Genomic DNA, 22,295 nt, shown 5'->3' with positions numbered 1-22,295 from the left:
ACCTACCTCATATATCCCATAGGCTTGTTATGAGGATTAAAAAAGTTAGTATTTGCAAAATGTTTAGAGCATTCCTGGCACACAGTAAGTGCTGCATGATTTCTTGCCATTGTAATGAAATTATATCTCAAACAACAGCATAACATAGCACTCTAGCCACTTTAGAGGACTTGTTATTAATATAATATCCCAGGTCTTTTTGATCTGCTTTGATCCAGAGGTTGTGAATGTCAAGGTGGAAATAAGGAAGAAGGGTGTAGATGACGTTGTTAGAGATGCAGACTGAGATGTGAGAAAGTAATGGGTGCCAGGAGTTGGTTAAGGGGGATTCAGGGGGAGGGTCTGAAGGCCTGGCACATGTACAGGTATATGATAATGTAAAATCAGTAGGAACTTTAAAGAAAATGTATTGCCATCCTTCCTCCAAACATGAAAGTAGAATACTGTTTCAGAATGACCTAGTTACAAATGCTACTAGACAACTCAATTTTATCTTACCTTAATGTCTCCAGGAACAAACAGATTAAGAATTACCATCTCTAAGAAAGACCTAAAAACAAACAAGAAACATATGACCTATTCCAAGTTGATGAGCTAAAGTTTACTTGGATGGACAGAGGTGATATTTCTCTAGTTCTGACGCATCCTTGAAATGAAGAGCGTGCATTCTGACAGGAATCAGATGCCAGGTCCAATCCTCAAAGCAAATCTCATCTTCTTAGTGTCACCTTCATATTAAAAGCACACCAGGAAGAAGCCAGGTTGGCTGGCAATGGAGAGGCCTCTGGGGCCTCTGGTCAGACATGAGCTCAGAGGACTGAGCTGTGCTCAGGTCTGAGGGGCAAGTAGATATGGGGAGGCAAATAGGAAAATGACGTGATTTCATTTCCTTTGAGTGTATTTTTCAGAATACCAAGTCCCACTCCCTCTCAAACTTGTACAGATGTCTGCCACGTACTTGCATTCAGACTTTTCCCTTTCCGAGGCATGTGGAACACTGAAATACTTCTATCTGCTCAGCTACCAATGTTTCTGCCATTCCAAGGGAATCTCAAAATGAGTCCTTCACTTCTGGATGTACATTTAAACTAGTCTCTAGGAGTGATCCACAGACCCACAGGCCCTCTACATCTTGAATAACTTGAGTTTATTTATTTAAAATGTATATTCCTGGGTCCCACCCACGTCAGTCCCTCTGAATTATTATAGAACCTAATAGAACCTTTGGATGTACAGCCTAGGAATCTGCAGTGAAACATGCTCCTGTGTTGGTTTTTTTAGTACCCCAAAGTTTGAGAAGTATTGCATCTTTTCTGAAATGCTTATTTTTTAAACCCTTTTTCTCACTCCTGGGGCAAAAGGCTTTGGCAACCACCAACTCATTACCTATAACAAAGCAGCAGCAATTAAGAAAGGATGGATTCGAGGTTCCAGCTTGAGGTTCCTGAATTACGAAGAAGAGCTTTGAGGAAGAGTCTGGTGGGAGGCTACTGTGTAAGGGATTTGAATTCCACCTGCTTGGATGTAACAAGCATTGTTCTGACTTAAACTTTTTGGTTGGTTTGTCTGAAGTGGATGAAGAGAGAAGAGAACTGACAGAGGAGCTATGATGAGGTGAAAGCCTTGCCAAGGGTCCTGTGACACAATCACTGATTATCTCAGTGAAAAGGTCCCAGTTGCTATCATTAATTCCTAAGTATTTTCTCAAAAGGCAGAAAAGAGGTAGTAGGTACAGCTTGTCCCCACAGGAATATATTGTGCTTCTGGTAAGTAATTTTGAAGATGACTACTTTCCTCTCTTGAGGCTTGTAAATACTGGATAAGATGTTTTGATTCAGTATAAGACCATACTATACGCATGCATTGGGTGTTAGGCGGCAGGGCAAAGGTTCCAAGCCACTATCCTCTAAGCCAGGAGAGACGCTTCAGGGGCCTGTCTTCCTGGCTGCCCCAGGCCGGCACCCCCTGTCACCGGCAGCGCTGACTCACTGAACTTCCTGCTCCTTTCCCCAGCAGAGAGGGCTGACTCAGAGTCTGCACATGGGGTCTGCTTCCAAGTTCTTCCAACTGGGCATATGCCTCCACCACTCTCTGACTGTCCTTTGCCTGTGCCAAGGTTTCTGGGAAGAACAGGAAGTTCAGGGATGGCGGAAAATGTTTGGCAAATCCCCTGAGTCCAAAGCCAGAGCACCTGCTCCTGCCTGAGAGTAGAGAGGACTGGTAAGTAAAGTACTGAGGGCCCCAAAGGGGTGGGGACAAGGTTAAGGGCATGAAGGACTTTCTTGTCAGTTGAATTCTCTACATAAAATCACCTGTAAGAAAAAGTACATGTTCTCAAACTTCAGGGTCCATTACATATTGTTAAAATCAATATTGCTAAAAATTTGGATCCCACGATACCATTCCCAGAGATTCTGACTCAGTAGGTCTGGAATGGGCTCCAGGAATCAATGTGTTGAACAGACTCCTGGAGACTCTGAGGCTGGTGGTCCCTGGCTTGCACTCTGGGAAGCAATGGGCTTTGAGGCAATTGGTTTCCCTCCAGCTTCTCTTTGTTCTGCAAGGGTTTTTGCCTACATAGATTCAGTGCTGGCCAGAAGGAAATAAGCGAGAGGGCCAAGAGTGAGGACCAGCACCTCCTTCTGAAGCATCTGGCAATTCCTTGGCTGGAGCTGGATGAACTAGGTCACATACCTGCTCATCCTTGAACTTTTCTTGCTTTTAAGTTGGACAGTCAAGTTACATTATTCTGAAAAATAAAAAGACCAAAACACATGCTGCTGGGGAAATATATATAATTTGATGCTACAGGTTAAATTTCTCAAATTAAAAATAAAAAAGTTTTTGTTTCTGCTTATATAAAAATAAAAATACAACAGTGGAATTCAGAATAATGTCTATTATGCTGAAAAGTCCCTGAACTGGTCTGTGATCAGTTATTTATCGGAGAAACTGCAACAGTCTCTGTTACTTTTGCCTATTGGCTACAAATCTGCTCTGGAAAATTCCAGTCATTCCGATCACCTGCCCTGGGAGATGTCATTCATTCCAAGTCAAGTCAGATGCACAGTTCCAGTTCCTGGCTGAGTCAAGTGATGACCTTAGTTGTGTGCATATAGTATGGTCTCATACTGGATCAAAACATCTTATCTAGTATTTACAAGCATCAGGAGAGGAAAGTAGTTATCTTCAAAATTACTTACCAGAAGCACAATGATACGTAATAGGAAATTATATACATTCCTCTTAAAGAAACATTACCAAGCTGATGCTAGATCTATTACGCCTTTGCTCATGCAACAAAGGTTTATTGTGTGTACAATATATGCCAGGCACTGTGCTGGGCACTGGGAATACCCTTACAAGCAGAACAAATACGGTCCCCATCCTCAAGGATTAGTAAAATTTACTACAAATCTTATCTTAAATTAATCATTGTCATAAACAAGCACAAATATATTTACAGTTAAACTTTACATCTCTGCATTGCAATTCTCTCTCTCAAAAATAAATAGTTTCTGTCTGTATTTAGTAGTTCATAAGAGTAGTTATAAGACAGTAACCTCTGAGGAAAAAACGCCCTTTAATTTTCTTAAAGGCTTGAAGTCTTTTTTTTTTTTTTTTTTTTGAGACACGTTCTCACTCAGTTGCCCAAGCTGGAGTGCAGTAGCACGGTCATAGCTTATGGTAGCCTCAAACTTCTGGGATCAAGCCATCCTCCAGCCTCAGCCTTTTGAGCAACTAGGACTACAGATGTGCGCCACTGTGCCTGGCCAATTTATTTATTTATTTGTTTAATCCCCTTTTTTTTTTTTTTTTTTTTTGATACGGAGTCTCACTGTGTTGCCTATGCTGGTCTTGAACTCCTGGCCTCAAGCAATCTTCCCACCATAGCCTCCCAAAGGGCTGGGATTTCTGGTGTGAGCCACCACACCTGGCCTGCCCTGGAATCTTAATGTAAAGTTTCTTGACTGTCTTCTATGACTACAGGGAGCCTGATGAGACTCCACTGGAATTTTCAGTGACACTTATGGTTAACAGACATTAATATAACCAAGCAAGCCACCAGCTGTCAACGGATGTTGAGATAAAAGTTCTAACTTCAGATGCTCTGGCTATAAGTCTAGCCCTATAAATGGAACTCAGGTCTGGGTCACTTACTGCTTAAAAGCCAAACAACTCAGGAACTTTGGTAAAAGGAACGTTAGCTTTATTTGAGAAGTCAGCAACCAGGGGAAGGCAGTGAACTGGGTTGAAAGGCCACCTTTCAGAATTGTGCCTCTAGGTAAAGGATTTTTAAGGGAAATTAAGAGAAATGAAGATCAAAACAGTCTTGTGAAATGTGAGCAGTTTCAGTCAGCTGGGCAGTTAATCATTGCTTTCTTGGTGAAAGTTTTGCGACCTTCTGCAGGTGCCATCAGCCTATTCTTACAGGCTAGTCAGCCCATTCCCAGAGCTGTTGGTCAGCGTATTTTCTTTCTTTCTTTTTTTCTTTTCTTTTCTTTCTTTCTTTCTTTTTTTTTTTTTTTTTTTGAGGCAGAATCTTGCTCTGTTGCCCAGGCTGGAGTATAGTGTTGAAATCTTGGCTCACTGCAACCTCTGCCTCCCCAGTTCAAGTGCTTCTCCTGCCTCAGCTGCCCAAATAGCTGGGATTACAGGCACATGCCACCACACCCAGCTAATTTTTGTATTTTTAGTAGAGACAGGGTTTCACCATGTTGGCCAGGCTGGTCTCGAACTCCTGGCCTCAAGTGATCCCACCTTGGCCTCTCAAAGTGCTGGGATTACAGGCGTGAGCCACCGAGCCCACCCAGCATATTTTCTTTTATCTCTGTTGAAGGTCCTGTTTTCTTGAGGCTGTTTTTTGGGACTAATGTACAAACTCAAGGAAAACAATAATATTATTCAAACAAGCAAGCTTTTCTCTAACATGGAATTAATACTGTTAGAACCACATTTGCGTTTCTGGCACAGATAGATCATTTAATCTGTGATCTTCTCTTCTTTCACTAGGTAAACTAAAATGACTTTTATATAATATATTATGTAACATTCACAAAATTAATTTAATCTGGTATAACATTTCTGCCCTGGGTGGGCTGTTTTTTTTTTTTTTTTTTTTTTTTTTTTTCCCTGATCCATTACACAGCTCTGGGGCTCCTTGGTCTCTGAATCTCCACTGCCTTGTGTTACAAGAGTGAGAGCCAAGGGGATAGTGATATTCACAGCTGTGCCAGTTTTTCCTCTGTTGGCTGAACTTTTAGAGGCTGAGTAAGTCACCCCTCTGTAGTCTCACATGATGAGCCCGGAACAGACAGAATGTCATCCTGTGAGTGAAACTTGACTCACCTATGTGTAGTTGCTCTGCACATGAGAGAAGGTGCATGCAAAACTACCCCTTCTTGAATTAATAGCATGGATAGGCAGTCTCGGTTGGTCAGTGTTTGAAGGTTCCCCCTACATTTCTGTTTTAGGAGTTAAATAAAGGCTATCCACTCAATGTTTCTCAAAGTATGGTTGCAGACCATTCACTGAATTAGCAAGGGTGCTTATTTAAACTGCAGGTTCCTAGGCAACCTAGGGAATCAGAATCTAGATCTAGGGCTTAGGACCTAGAAACTGACATTTTAAACAGGCTCCCTAGAAGCACTGCAGGATGTTTGACCCAGAGTGAGAATGCTGAAATGATCAGCACTAGGGCAGTTGTTCAACCTAAACTTTCCTGCATGTTGGAATCTCTGGTGATCTTTTAAAAATTCTGACGCCTGACTCCCATTCTCAGATATTAGGATTCATTAGGTATGTAGAGCAACCTGGGCATCAGGATTTTTCAAAACTCCCCAGACCATTGTAATATATAGCAGAGTTTAGGAACAGCTGCACTAGAACACATCAATTAATTCCTCCGATTTCATCTGCAAATTGCCTCAGATGTATTCTACACAGGGCAAATAAAATTCTGGGCCACTGTGCAGATGAGGATTTAAAAGCACTGATTTCTTTGTATGTTATTTCTTGTGTGTGATTATGGAGAAGGCAGTGAATTACCAGATGGGATACTAATTTATGGACAAGGATATAGGTAACTAGAGATTTGCTCATATCAATATAATAGAGGAGTGTCTGTCTCTGTTCCTTATTGCTACTCCCAGAAACTGATTTTACTCCACCGTAGCCTATTTCAGGCTTTTCCAGCTGTGGTTTGTAACTCATTATGGGATTCTTAAATCAGGTTAATGGCTTGTAACAGCATTTTTAGTGGAATGCAACGGAGAACAATAGAATAGAGTAGAATAGAATAGAATAGAATAGAATAGAATAGAATAGAATAGAATAGAATAGAATAGCAGAAAGCACATCATGTGGCAAGGCCAATAACTGTTTTGTGAACAACATATATCTTACTATGGTTCATGGTAAAACAAACAAACAAACAAACAAAAAACCTGGTTGACATCCTGCCCTGCATGATGTTGTTGCAATGTGATTTCATCCCTCTCTCAATCTCATTTTGCTCCCCCCTTGATTTTCCCAATTGACAGGGATTTCTAAACCTCTTCTGTTGAATGGAAAGGACAGCTGTAGCTGAAGCTAGTGGCTTCATTCCATTCATTTGGAAAACACAGAGATTAAAACAAGCCAGGCACGTTGCACTCTTCCTGAAAAAGTGTCATCCCTTGGAGAAGGGCTCAGATGCTGAATACACAACTTTCTCTTTCAGAAAGAACTGGCATCAAACCCATTCTGCCTTCAAGTTTTGAGATGCAGAGCTTTTAGTTCCTCTGCTAATAGAGCCTCGTTTGAATACTCTGCTTGAAAGGCAAAAGACATCTGCCTCAACTTCAATCAAGGAAAAATAGACCAACTGTACAGCAGGCAGAATCTCTATGATGACTGGAATTTTGTCTATCAATGGATGTAATTAATCCTTTGGCTTGAGGGCAATAAAATTTTGTCTTAAAGTAGCAGATCCTGCTCCATCAAACCACAACTCAATTGGGAGTAAATGCAAACATGTATCTATATTGAGAGATAGATTTTACTCTGATTAGAAAGATGAAGGAGGGATTTGGGGATAAACAATATGAAAATTGCTGAGCAGAGCTGAGCCAGCCAGAAGGAAAAGCAATAGCAAGAGAAACTGTAGGCAGATGCAACGGCAGGATAAAATAGCTATGCCAGGGGTGTGATGGGGCCTGAGGAGAGCATGGCATGGAGACAGGCACGTGTAGGGAACCAAGTGGTGGGAGGACAAGCCCACTGAGAGTGTTGCTGAACTGTGGAAAATCAGTAACTATAATTAGCATAGCCTCAGCAAAGACAATAATGATCATATTCTGGAAAAAACTATTGGTCTCTGCTTAAAATGGCTTGAAGTCCTGATAAGGGTGACATTCCATTTCATAACAAATACTTTTGGAATGGACTTGACCAACAATCTAGAGATTTTCTTTCAGTTGGCCAACTTTGATTTCCAAAGGTGGAGTTACTTTTGTGAACCCCCAAAATCTGAGACAGGTCTCAGTTAATTTAGAAAGTTTATTTTGCTAAGGTTGAGGATGTGCACCCGTGACACAGCCTCAGGTGGTCCTGATGACATGTGCCCAAAGCGGTCAGAACAGTTTGGTTTTATGCATTGTAGGAAGACATGAGACATCGATCAACATATGTAAGATAAACATTGGTTCAGTCTGGAAAAGCGGGGGACAACTCAAAGTGGGGAGGGGGCTTCCAGGTCATAGGTAGATAAGAGACAAATGGTTGCATTCTTCTGGGTTTCTGATTAGCCTCTCCAAAGGAGGCAATCAGATATGCATTTATCTCAGTGAACGGAGCAATGACTTTAATAGAATGGGAGGCAGGTTTGCTTTAAGCAGTTCGCAACTTGATTTTTCCCTTTAGCTTAGTGATTTTGGGGACCGAAGATATTTTCCTTTCACACTTTGGATAAGTAAGATGTGTGACCCCGCAAGGAATAACAAAAATTATTCTGCTTATATATTCTTAGAGAATACATTAATGTCTCAGTGATTGTCATTCATCTTTCACAGCACCTAGCAAAATACTCAATAAATTTGTGCTAAAAACAAAATCACCAGCTCTTCTTGCTCTACTTGTCCTCTTTCAATCTCTTGCTTTAGTGTTTGCACCAAATAAACCCTCACTCTGCATATTTGCTTTCTACTTAGAAGCTAAGAAAGGACTTGCTAGCACAATTTGATCCATACTTCTGAATAAAAAATAACCAGAGATAAAGTTATTCTTTGGTCAAATGACAGAGATTGAAACCAATATATAAATGAGATCATTTTTTAAAATTGCACTATAGGTCTCAAAAATATAACTGTTAGACAATTGACATGGAATATGTGAGAATAGGCTACAGCAAGTCTTTAAGCATAGAGCCGAGACAGATCAACTTTATCTATTAACTTCATCCAATAAGATTTAACTGGCCAGGCACAGTGGCAGATAGCTGTAATCCCAGCACTTTGGGAGGCCAAGGCGGGCAGATCACTTGAGCCCAGGAAGTTCAAGACCAGCCTGGGCAACATGGTGAAACCCAGTTTCTACAAAAAATACAAAAATTAGCCCGGCATAGTGGCATGCCCCTGTAGACCCAGCTACTCAGGAGGCAGAGATGGAAGGATTGCTTGAGCCCGGGAGGTTGAGGGTGAGCCAAAGATCACACCACTGCACTCTAGTCTGGATGACAGAGGGAGACTCTGTCCCATTAAAAATTGAAAAAAAAAAAAAAAAAAAAAGATTTAATCATGCTCTGCAATTCTTTAAAAAACAAACAACAAAATAGATTTTTTAGATTGTGCAACAACTCTGAGATGCACTGAGAAGCAAGAAGAGAATCACCAAGCTCATTTTTAATTTACACTTCCAGGGAGAGTACCATTCTCCAGGCATGGAGAGAACCCTTCTAAGCTAGTATAAATAACCCAAGTGTTATCTAAAACTAGTCTCCTGTTGGTAAATATTGGCTTTGTAGTTGTTAGTTTGTTTATTTCAAATCCTAAATAAACAGAACCTTCAGTTAGTGGGACAGTGATTTTCAAACACCACTATATGTCAGAATTTTCTGCACGGCTTGGTAAACATGCAACTGCCTAGACCCAATTCTATTAAATCACCCAGGAAAATTTAAAAGAATGCTGATGCCTGGTCTCATCCTAGATCAATTGAATCAGAATCTCTAAGGATATAAGACCCAGCTGTTGGTATTTTCTTCTTTTTTTTGAGACGGAGTCTCACTCTGTCACCCAGGCTGGAGTGCAATGGCACAATCTCGGCTCACTGCAACCTCCGCCTCCCGGGCTCAAGCAATTCTCCTGCCTCAGCCTCCCAAGCAGCTGGGATTACAGGTCCCTGCCACTACACCCGGCTAATTTTTGTATTTTTAGTAGAGACTGGGTTTCACCATGTTGGTCAGGCTGGTCTCGAACTCCTGACCTCAAGTGATCCACCCGCCTCGGCCTCCCAAAGTGCTGGGATTACAGGAGTGAGCCACCACGCCCTGCTGCCATTGGTATTTTCTAAAAGTCCCCTTATGAGATTCTAAGGTGCAGACTTGGGTTGAGAACTCCTGCCCTACTGAGTCTGATTTAGTAGTCAGGGTCGGGGTCCAGGCCTCTCCATATTTAATAGATATCACAAGTGATTCAGACCTATGGCCTTTGTATCTTATTCTTAAAAACAACAGCCTAGGTCACGTCAAAGATCTAGAGAACACCAAAGCTCTATAAATTGATGACTCTAAAAATGGGCATACCTCACTCCTCCTTTGACTTTTTTTTTACTGAAACACTACCTCTTAAATAAAATTTGGCCTGCGTCATAAGGAGGGAGGATTTTTTTTTTAATGTATTTATTAGAGATGAAGTCTTGCTATATTGCCCAGGCTGGTCACAAACTCCAGGCCTAAGTAATCCTCCTGCCTGGGCCTCCCAAAGTGCTGGGATTATAGGCATGAGCCACTGCACCTGGCAAAAGGATTACCTTAAATAGGTCAACCAGATTTGTTAACTGATTACAGATGGTTAAAGATAGAAAAATGTGTTATATTAGGGCAAAAGTTGATTTTCGTCTGAATGTAGTATCAGAATTCCATAAGCAAATGACTGCATTTCTGAGAAAAAAAAACTCAAAAATTAATATCTAATAAAAATCAGTTTTAGAAGTAAGTTTTCATTCAGAAAACACTATTTATATTAAATCATAATTAACATTTAAAAGCTACTTAAAGAGCCAAGGGGGTAAATACCAGGAGAGTCATTACAGCATTATTTTTAGTAGCAAAAAAATCAAAAACAACTTAAATGTCTTAAATGTCTATTCAAAAAGGAACTAGCTAAATAAAATATATACTATTAACTATTAATTAATGTTAATATATAGACAGCAGCCATTAAAAGGAATGCTGCTGCTCTCTATATATTAATTTTTTAAATCTTCAAGATATACCGGAAAAATAGAAGCAAATGGCAGATACATATGTAGTATAAAATCATTTGTGTTTTTAAAAATAGGCCTGTATGAAAATCCATGAGATTTCTCTGGAAAGATACACAATAAATGGATCATCGTGATTTCCTCCAGGGAGGGAAACTTTATGGCTGGGAAAAGGAGACTTTCTCCACTAACAGTCCTTTGGCCCTTTGAGATTTTTGTACCATTTGAATTACTCAATCAAAATTTTTAAAAAGAAAAGATCGGCTAGGGGCGGTGGCTCACGCCTGTAATCCCAGCACTTTGGGAGGCCGAGGAGGGCGGATCACGAGATCAGGAGATTGAGACATCCTGACTAACACGGTGAAACCCCGTCTCTACTAAAAATACAAAAAATTAGCCGGGCGTGGTGGCAGGCGCCTGTAGTCCCAGCTGCTCGGGAGGCTGAGGCAGGAGAATGGCCTGAACCCTGGAGGCAGAGCTTGCAGTGAGCCGAGACCGCGCCACTGCACTCCAGCCTGGGCAACAGAGCAAGACGCCATCTAAAAAAAGATCAAGTGTAAACTGTAAGTTTTAAAGTGCATCTTGTTGCAAACAAACCCTGGTATATAGTAGGCATTCAACAAATGTTTATTAAATAAACCTGTTACCTTATTCCTCTTATTCAGTCATTCAATCTCCTCTTCCCTTGGTGTTTGGGGAGGGAGGAGAAGGCAGAGGAAAATTAAAGTTTCACATAATATGCCTTAGTGCTTTGTGGGTGCTAAGTGTGTGCTAAGCATTATGCTAAATAACATCTTGACATATGTTCATCATCTCAGGTAATTCTACAACATACCTGTGAAGCAAATATTATCTCTCTTTTACAGATGAGAAAATTCAGGCTCAGAGAGGTCACTGCAAGCCCAAGCAAATTGCATTTTATACACACACACACACACACACACACACGCATGCATACACACATGCAAACACACACACACAAAGAAACCCTTTTTTTGGGGCGGGGGAGACAGTCTCACTCTATCGCCTGGGCTGGAGTGCAATGGCACGATCTCAGCTCACTGCAACCTCCGCTTCCTGGGTTCAAGCGATTTTCATGCCTGAGCCTCCCCAGTAGCTGGGATTACAGGCGTGTGCCACCATGCCCGGCTAATTTTTGTATTTTTAGTAGAGACAGGGTTTCACCATGTTGGCCAGGCTGGTGTTGAACTCCTGACCTCAAGTGATCCACCTGCCTCAGCCTCCCAAAGTGCTGGGATTACAAGCGTGAGCCACTGCACCCGGCCACAAAGAAACAATTTTAAAGTATGTGCAAAATGCTGTGGGGATGATGAGCATTAATATACTCTTTGCCCTTCAAAAGGGTCATAGTAAGGGAAACATTTATGTGTAATATTACTATGATGCAAGCCAAGAGCGAGTACTATGTGGGAACTTTAAAGGGAAGAAATTCCCCAGGAAAGAGAAAGAAGGACTCAAGGAAGGCTTCAGAGAGGAGGACATGATTAAGTAGGACTTGGAAAGGAGAGATCGGGAGAAAAGTCGTGTGAATCATGTGTTCGGCACTATGCCAAGTGCTTTACATACATTATCATATTTTATTATTTTAATCATAACAATTCTAAGTATTATGGTTCCCAACTTTAGATGACTAAACCAAAACCTAAAGAAGAAATTTCCCCAAATGTTCTAGTTCACATTTAATGTCTCCTTACCTCCTAATGGCCTCCTCTATCAGGGATTTTATATAACTTGTGGGTGTGCATGTATATGTATGTGTGTGTGCATGTGCACTCACACACACACATTCTTTAACTCTAATGCAAGTATAAACTACTTGAGACAGGAACCTTTATTCCATGTTTCTTTAATATCCCCTCATTATATGCTTTTATATAGATGCTGAAATATGGTAACATATTAGTGTCAAACTAAGTCTGTATACCTACCTATTTTTATTTTTTTGTAAAGGTTTTATGACAACAGATGAAAGGAAATTATTCAACCACCTCAAGTCTCCTCATCTGAAATATTGGGTTCCATTCATCTGGTTTGGAAATCTTGCAACTAAAGCCCGGAATGAAGGTAGAATCAGAGACAGTGTTGATCTGCAATCATTGATGACTGTAAGTATATCATAAATCATAAGAAAAATATGCTAATTAGAGACCAAGAAGGACCTGGATATAACACGTTAGACCAGGAAGAGTCAGCTTTGTTCAGTCCTGGTTCCAGAGGAACTGGAATGATTGGACTAGTGTCAGACCCCTCAACATGCAGGACAGAGGTGGTACACAGGTTAAACTCAGGTTGCTTGGAAATGGTTCCTTGGAAGCTGCGTTTTAAACAGAATCATGCTTTGTAATAGGCTCTGTAAGAAAGTATTCCTTGATTGATTAGCTAAGGGTCGCCAAGGGCTCGAAAAGCTCTGGTGCCCATGTAGTATATTTGCCATCCCTGGCTCCAAGATCCTAGAAAAAAACCTGGAGGAGAAATAAACCTCCCCAGCCTAATATTTCCCCAAAATTGGAATATCGCGAGGTTAAGCCAGCCTTTCAGATACTCTAGTAAGTAAAATAGTATTTTCATTAAACAAAATAACCCTGAAATCATCTGAAAAAAATTTCTTTATGTAAGGGCTGGGTATATTTGTGCCATGATAGTCCCCTCCCTGGATTAGGCTAACGGGAGTGAATTGTTTAAAAATAGCGCCCAAATTAATGTGAACTCTTTTCCCTAGTCTTCCGTAATAACTTGTGTGCAATAGATGAAAAAAATCAAAGAATCCTGTCCTTCCTGCTTCAGAGATAGATTTTCCATCAATGTAAGTGTTACAGTCTCCATTTGTGGGAAGAAACAGGAGTAATTACATCTCTTTTCTAAGATCTACAGTAAGCATGTTTTAAAATGAGAGAAACAAAAAATTTGCTTTCCAGATTACCTACCAAAATCGATAAAAATTACTTATTTAAAATATTAACAATTTCCTTCTCACCATGACTTTGGGCCAATATACATGTTGGAAATTATGGGTTCAATAGAATGGCGGGGGGATATTTCTATGAAGTCCTTTTTTTTTTTTGGAAATAGAGTCTCGCTCTGTTGTCCAGGCTACATGCAGCATAGTGGTACAATCATGGCTCACTGCAGGCTTGACCTCTTGTACTCAAGTGATTCTCCCACCTCAGCCTCTGGAGTAACTGGGACTACAGGCGTGTGCCACCAAGCCCAGCTAATTTATTATTTTTTATAGAAACAATGTCTTTCTATGTTGCCCAGGCTTATCTCAAACTACTGGGCTCAAGAGATCCTCCTGCCTCGGCCTCCCTAAGTGCTGGGATTATAGGCATGAGCCACCACACCTGGCCATGACTTATTTTAATATTTTTTAAAATGTCCAAATGTACTCGTCAATGAACTCATTGCTCCAATGATGTTCATTGATTGATTATCATTTTTAGAACTTTCCTTTTGGAGTATCCTTGGGAACCAATTTACTAGCCTTACAGTCAGTCCTGTAAAAGACATGCTCACATTCTGAATCCCAGTAAGTACTTATTACCACACCCGTCATCTTAGTAAATCATGCTTGATCTGTTTCTGGCTTAGGAAATGAATCGATACCGCTCTTGGTGCAGCCTCTTATTCGGTTATGACTGGGTTGGGATTCCGCTGGTTTACACCCAGGTAAGAAATACTTTGCACGGAATTCTTTATTTCTACTTGCCCACCTTGGCACTGCAGCTTTGCTGCGGGAGGCCAGCACTGTCCCCTCACTCTGGTCTCTCTCTGTTCCAGGTTGTCACTCTTGCTGTCTATACCTTCTTCTTTGCGTGCCTGATTGGACGCCAGTTTTTGGATCCCACCAAAGGCTATGCAGGGCATGACTTGGATCTTTACATTCCAATCTTCACCCTCCTACAATTCTTCTTCTATGCAGGATGGCTTAAGGTAGCCAATGGTCTCAGGGCCCCACTTTGTCATCTGTTGTGTTCCAGACTCTCCACACTGATCATTTACTGAGTCTTTAGCAATCATTCATGAGTGAGTCAAAGGCAGATTTAACATGTAATAGCTCAGCAATGTTATTACTTTTCTGCCAGAGATTCAAGTGACAGGGATAGAGTCAGTACTGTCTGAAGCAGCTCATTTGTGCAGAGATTAGAACACTCTTATGGCTATTGATTCTCTTTTAAGTCTCTGTGTGTTCCCATTAGGATTATAATAATGTAACTAAAGTAGTAAGTGTACTTGCATTGATATTGCAATAAGTTGCAATAAGTTGCACAATAAGCAACTAGGCAGAATAAAAAAGTCAACAAGAAGCCTTGTAAATCAGACTTAACCATTAATATTGTAGTAGAATCTTGGTTCTGCTCAACTCTATAGTTATTGCAATTCCCTGAAATTCTGCTAGGTGTCCCACAACATTAAGTGTACCCCATTTTCTTTCTTTTTTTTTTTTTTTTACTTTCCCTGAGACAGAGTCTTGCTCTGTCGCCCAGGCTGGAGTACAGTAACGCAATCTCAGCTCACTGCAACCTCCACCTCCCAGGTTGAAGCAATTCTCCTACCTCAGCCTCCCGAGGATTACAGGCATGAGCCACCACGCCTGGTCTAAATGTACCCCATTTTCAAAACCAGAACTGAGACTCAGAATTCATCAGAATCAGAACCAGAAACACGAGAAACAATGACAACATCTGGTTTGCCAGGGAATTAAACAAGTTCAGGAGGTGAGAATGGCTTGCCTAACTATCTGTGTAGAATTTTCCTTGCTTCCCCTCCCTTTACAACCACCTCCTCAAATGTATGTGTGTAAATATCAAAGACCTGATTCTTCCATCACCTCTGTAAACTTCCAAATGGGAAGTATGTGATAGAAAAAATCAATGACAATAGTTTCATCAAGTTCATTGAAAGGCAATGATGGTATGAAGATGATATTTGTAAAGTAGAATTTTCAAATGTTTGGCCTTCCAAAGAGCCACATGTTGTCGTGACCCGTTGAGGCCTTCAGGTTGCAGTGAAATTTTCCCTGCAGAAGCCTTTCCTTTCACTGGTTTGAATCTTAACCAAAAACATAATATGTTGACATTTCAAATTATACTCCAAAGAGTAAAGCCAAGTCCCTTACAAATGGCAAAAGCATTTTTAATCAGATTACCATGATTCTTAATTATTTCTACCTGCATAAGAGCAAGAAAGCAGAAGAGACTAATGACTTTCATTTTCCATTAGAGGAAAAAGTAGACTTTAGCTTTATAAATATAAAATCACCACAGTGGCCCAAATACTCAATCATTCTCAAAAAGTACTTTTCTTTCTTTCCCCTGAGTTGCACCAAGCTTTTTATTCTTTGTTTTGTGTCCATGTAAGGTGCTTGACCAGCCTGTAAAGAGCAGATAATGGTTCCTTCCTTCTGACACGCTTTCTAAAATATTTACAACCTTTTCCTTTATAAACTGTTTTAAAGTCAGGCGCGGTGGCTCATGCCTGTAACCCCAGCACTTTGGGAGGCTGAGGTAGGAGGATTCCTCAGGAGTTCAAGACCAGCCTAGGCAATATGGCGAAACCCCATCTCTACAAAAAAAAAAATACAAAAAACTAGTGGGCATGGTGGTGCATGCCTGCAGTCCCAGATACCTAGGAGGCTGAGATGGAAGGGTCACTTGAGCCCAGGAGGCCGAGGGTGCAGTGAGCCATGTTCACACCACTGCACTCCAGCCTGGGTAACAGAGCAAGACCCTGTCTAAAACAAAAAAAATAAATCTTAAAAGACAAACTATTAAAAGGCACAATCTTAGCTCCATTAAAGGATAGGCAAACCTGCTGGGTGTGGTGGCACACGCCTGTAATCCCAGCACTTTGGGAGGCTGAGGCAGGAGAATCACTTGAACCTGGGAGGCGGAGGTTGCCGTGAGCCGAGATCATGCCGTTGCACTCCAGCCTGGGCAACAAGAGCGAAACTCCATCTCAAAAAAAAAAAAAAAAAAAAAAAAAAAAAAAAAAAAAGATAGGCAAACCTAAACACTAATGGGTTGTGCCTCCATTTCTAAACAGCTGTTCTATCTCAACAATTAGGATATTTATAAATCTTTTCAAAGTGTAGAAAAGCCATCTTAACCTTATGAATAGTATATCACTCAGTTACTTGCTGAAAATGCAGCTCCCAGTGGAATAAAAGATATATTTTGAGATTGGTCAATTCAGAAACATACATGCCATTTTGTCAATTTAATGTAGACTATGATAATATATGCAGGACTGATTGCATAAAAATAAAAATCTGGAGAGAATAAAAATAGGTTTCAGGACTCAACCAGTACCCTTAATTAATCTAAGTAGATCTCCAGGCAAGAAAGGGCAGATAGCCCCATGGAACTGGTGACAAGAACTTCAACATAGATATCACTGTGAGGCTCACTGATTCAGGGCACAGACCTGCCTAAGGAAAGGCACTTAAAATAAGAGCCACATATGAAAATCCCCTGGGAGCTTTATCCAACACTGATGCCTGGGCTCAACCTCACACTGCTTAAATCAGAATCTCTTGGGGAGGGACCCAGGCATCAGTCAGGTTTTTTTAAGAGCTCCTCGGGTGATTTTAATGTGCAGCCAAGGTTGAAAAAAACTGCTCTACTCCTGAAGGAAGCGCTAAACATGGAAAGGCACAACCGGTACCAGCCACTGCAAAATCATACCGAAATGTAAAGAACATCGAGACTAGGAAGAGACTGCATCAACTAACGAGAAAAATATCCAGCTAACATCATAATGACAGGATCAACTTCACACATAACAATATTAACTTTAAATGTAAATGGACTAAATGCTCCAATTAAAAGACACAGACTGGCAAACTGGATAAAGACTCAAGACCCATCAGTGTGCTGTATTCAGGAAACCCATCTCACGTGCAGAGACACACATAGGCTCAAAATAAAAGGATGGAGGAAGATCTACCAAGCAAATGGAAAACAAAAAAAGGCAGGGGTTGCAATCCTAGTCTCTGATAAAACAGACTTTAAACCAACAAAGATCAAAAGAGACAAAGAAGGCCATTACATAATGGTAAAGGGATTAATTCAACAAGAAGAGCTAACTATCCTAAATATATATGCACCCAATACAGGAGCACCCAGATTCATAAAGCAAGTCCTGAGTGACCTACAAAGAGACTTAGACTCCCACACATTAATAATGGGAGACTTTAACACCCCACTGTCAACATTAGACAGATCAACGAGACAGAAAGTCAACAAGGATACCCAGGAATTGAACTCAGCTCTGCACCAAGCAGACCTAATAGACATCTACAGAACTCTCCACCCCAAATCAACAGAATATACATTTTTTTCAGCACCACACCACACCTATTCCAAAATTGACCATATACTTGGAAGTAAAGCTCTCCTCAATAAATGTAAAAGAACAGAAATTGTAACAAACTGTCTCTCAGATCACAGTGCAATCAAGCTAGAACTCAGGATTAAGAATCTCACTCAAAACCGCTCAACTACGTGGAAACTGAACAACCTGCTCCTGAATGACTACTGGGTACATAACGAAATGAAGGCAGAAATAAAGATGTTCTTTGAAACCAACGAGAACCAAGACACAACATACCAGAATCTCTGGGATGCATTCAAAGCAGTGTGTAGAGGGAAATTTATAGCACTAAATGCCCACAAGAGAAAGCAGGAAAGATCCAAAATTGACACCCTAACATCACAATTAAAAGAACTAGAAAAGCAAGAGCAAACACATTCAAAAGCTAGCAGAAGGCAAGAAATAACTAAAATCAGAGCAGAACTGAAGGAAATAGAGACACAAAAAACCCTTCAAAAAATAAATGAATCCAGGAGCTGGTTTTTTGAAAGGATCAACAAAATTGATAGACCGCTAGCAAGATTAATAAAGAAAAAAAGAGAGAAGAATCAAATAGATGCAATAAAAAATGATAAAGGGGATATCACCACCGATCCCACAGAAATACAAACTACCATCAGAGAATATTACAAACACCTCTATGCAAATAAACTAGAAAATCTAGAAGAAATGGATAAATTCCTCAACACATACACCCTCCCAAGACTAAACCAGGAAGAAGTTGAATCTCTGAATAGACCAATAACAGGAGCTGAAATTGTGGCAATAATCAATAGCTTACCAACCAAAAAAAGTCCAGGACCAGATGGGTTCACAGCCGAATTCTACCAGAGGTACAAGGAGGAGCTGGTACCATTCCTTCTGAAACTATTCCAATCAATAGAAAAAGAGGGAATCCTCCCTAACTCATTTTATGAGGCCAGCATCATCCTGATACCAAAGCCTGGCAGAGACACAACAAAAAAAGAGAATTTTAGACCAATATCCTTGATGAACATTGATGCAAAAATCCTCAATAAAATACTGGCAAACAGAATCCAGCAGCACATCAAAAAGCTTATCCACCATGATCAAGTGGGCTTCATCCCTGGGATGCAAGGCTGGTTCAATATACGCAAATCAATAAATGTAATCCAGCATATAAACAGAACGAAAGACAAAAACCACATGATTATCTCAATAGATGCAGAAAAGGCCTTTGACAAAATTCAACAACCCTTCATGCTAAAAACTCTCAATAAATTAGGAATTGATGGGACGTATCTCAAAATAATAAGAGCTATTTATGACAAACCCACAGCCAATATCATACTGAATGGGCAAAAACTGGAAGCATTCCCTTTGAAAACTGGCACAAGACAGGGATGCCCTCTCTCACCACTTCTATTCAACATAGTGTTGGAAGTTCTGGCCAGGGCAATTAGGCAGGAGAAGGAAATAAAGGGTATTCAATTAGGAAAAGAGGAAGTCAAATTGTCCCTGTTTGCAGATGACATGATAGTATATCTAGAAAACCCCACTGTCTCAGCCCAAAATCTCCTTAAGCTGATAAGCAACTTCAGCAAAGTCTCAGGATACAAAATCAATGTGCAAAAATCACAAGCATTCTTATACATCAATAACAGACAAACAGAGAGCCAAATCATGAGTGAACTCCCATTCACAATTGCTTCAAAGAGAATAAAATACCTAGGAATCCAACTTACAAGGGATGTGAAAGACCTCTTCAAGGAGAACTACAAACCACTGCTCAAGGAAATAAAAGAGGATACAAACAAATGGAAGAACATTCCATGCTCATGGGTAGGAAGAATCAATATCATGAAAATGGCCATCCTTCCCAAGGTAATTTACAGATTCAATGCCATCCCCATCAAACTACCAATGACTTTCTTCACAGAATTGGAAAAAACTACTTTAAAGTTCATATGGAACCAAAAAAGAGCCCGCATCGCCAAGTCAATCCTAAGCCAAAAGAACAAAGCTGGAGGCATCACACTACCTGACTTCAAACTATACTACAAGGCTACAGTAACCAAAACAGCATGGTACTGGTACCAAAACAGAGATATAGATCAATGGAACAGAACAGAGCCGTCAGAAATAATGCCACATATCTACAAGTATCTGATCTTTGACAAACCTGACAAAAACAAGAAATGGGGAAAGGATTCCCTATTTAATAAATGGTGCTGGGAAAACTGGCTAGCCATATGTAGAAAGCTGAAACTGGATCCCTTCCTTACACCTTATACAAAAATCAATTCAAGATGGATTAAAGACTTAAATGTTAGACCTAAAACCATAAAAACCCTAGAAGAAAACCTAGGCATTACCATTCAGGACATAGGCATGGGCAAGGACTTCATGTCTAAAACACCAAAAGCAATGGCAACAAAAGCCAAAATTGACAAATGGGATCTAATTAAACTAAAGAGCTTCTGCACAGCAAAAGAAACTACCATCAGAGTGAACAGGCAACCTACAAAATGGGAGAAAATTTTCGCAACCTACTCATCTGACAAAGGGCTAATATCCAGAATCTACAATGAACTCCAACAAATTTACAAGAAAAAAACAAACAACCCCATCAAAAAGTGGGCAAAGGACATGAACAGACACTTCTCAAAAGAAGACATTGATGCAGCCAAAAAACACATGAAAAAATGCTCACCATCCCTGGCTATCAGAGAAATGCAAATCAAAACCACAATGAGATACCATCTCACACCAGTTAGAATGGCAATCATTAAAAAGTCAGGAAACAACAGGTGCTGGAGAGGATGTGGAGAAATAGGAACACTTTTACACTGTTGGTGGGACTGTAAACTAGTTCAACCCTTGTGGAAGTCAGTGTGGCGATTCCTCAGGGATCTAGAACTAGAAATTCCATTTGACCCAGCCATCCCATTACTGGGTATATACCCAAAGGACTATAAATCATGCTGCTATAAAGACACATGCACACGTATGTTTATTGCCGCATTATTCACAATAGCAAAGACTTGGAACCAACCCAAATGTCCAACAATGATAGACTGGATTAAGAAAATGTGGCACATATACACCATGGAATACTATGCAGCCATAAAAAATGATGAGTTCACGTCCTTTGTAGGGACATGGATGAAATTGGAAATCATCATTCTCAGTAAACTATCGCAAGAACAAAAAACCAAACACCGCATATTCTCACTCATAGGTGGGAATTGAACAATGAGAACACATGGACACAGGAAGGGGAACATCACACTCTGGGGACTGTTGTGGGGTGGGGGGAGGGGGGAGGGATAGCATTGGGAGATATACCTAATGCTAGATGACGAGTTGGTGGGTGCAGCGCACCAGCATGGCACATGTATACATATGTAACTTACCTGCACATTGTGCACATGTACCATAAAACCTAAAGTATAATAATAATAATAATAAAAGAAAAAAAAATAAAAAAAATAAAAATAAAAAAAAAAAAAAAAAAAAAAAAAAGAAAAAAACTGCTCTAAGTATTAATACATTGACTTAAATCCTAAAAGATAAGTAGGTAGATTTTCTACTGAATAGTTTCAGAATCTAGAATGTTTAGACTCTAGAAACTAATCATATGGTGCCTTTATTTTACACATTTAAAATTTTTTTCCATCTAGACTCAATGTAAAATCACCCTCTCCTGCAACTCTCTCCCTGTCTCTCTCTCTCACGCACACACACGGGCATGCATGCATGTCCAGATAATAAAAACCAAGCGAAATTTTTCAACAAGGAAAGTGATAGATGAGTTGTATTTGACATATAAACCTCTCATCAAGAAGGCTATTCAATTCAGGAACATGATAAGAATATTTAATATTGATCAAATATTAAAAGATTTGTGACAATAGCTACCTAACATTTTCCTGGCAGGAAAACTAACTTACTGGATAAGGGTAAATCCTTTAGGGTAAAACTAGGTAAGCCTCAATTTCCAGCTTTAGGACTTACTAGCTCTCTAACTCATTTACTTAGCAGTTATGTTTGATAACTGTGAAAACTCGGCCGGGCACAGTGGCTCACGCCTGTAATCCCAACACTTTGGGAGGTCGAGGAGGGCAGAACACCTGAGCTCAGGGGTTCAAGACCAGCCTGGCCAACATGGTGAAACCCCATCTCTACTGAAAAAAAATCCCAAAAAAATTAGCTGGATGTGATGGTGCTCGCTTGTAGTCCCAGCTACTCAGGAGACTGAGGCAGGAGAATTGCTTGAACCTGGGAGGCAGAGTTTGCAGTGAGCCGAGATTATGCCACTGCACTCCAGCCTGGGCAACAGGGGGAGACACTGTCTAAAAAAATAAAAATAAAAATAAATTGTGAAAGCCTCTTATATTATTTTCTTTAATTGTGATTTAAGTCTTTCTTTACTGTTTAACCTTCTCCCTGTGTACATTTTGTCTTATCATCTGGGCCAT

At 40.3% G+C, this 22,295-nt stretch overlaps 1 protein-coding gene across 4 annotated transcripts in view; it reads left to right on the top strand.

Annotated features, from left to right (window-relative positions):
• The window catches only part of BEST3 (bestrophin 3), a 59,982-nt gene that overhangs the window by 8,008 nt on the left and 29,679 nt on the right, over nucleotides 1-22,295 (top strand). For 2 of the 4 annotated variants that reach the window (XM_009248024.3, XM_002823512.4), the window contains 3 exons: nucleotides 12,433-12,587; nucleotides 14,071-14,148; nucleotides 14,260-14,412. In XM_009248024.3, coding sequence (XP_009246299.1) covers nucleotides 12,433-12,587; nucleotides 14,071-14,148; nucleotides 14,260-14,412 — 386 coding nt within the window. Of the gene's footprint in view, nucleotides 1-6,721; nucleotides 6,778-12,432; nucleotides 12,588-14,070; nucleotides 14,149-14,259; nucleotides 14,413-22,295 lie in introns of those variants that run through there. The other 2 variants (XM_009248023.4, XM_009248025.3) reach the window with 2 other exon arrangements.

This window comes from Pongo abelii, chromosome 10 (genome assembly GCF_028885655.2).
Source record: "Pongo abelii isolate AG06213 chromosome 10, NHGRI_mPonAbe1-v2.0_pri, whole genome shotgun sequence".
In the NCBI taxonomy this organism is placed as follows: Eukaryota; Metazoa; Chordata; class Mammalia; order Primates; family Hominidae; genus Pongo; species Pongo abelii.
Note: the sequence above shows the minus strand (reverse complement) of the source record. Positions and strands in the feature narration are given on the sequence as shown.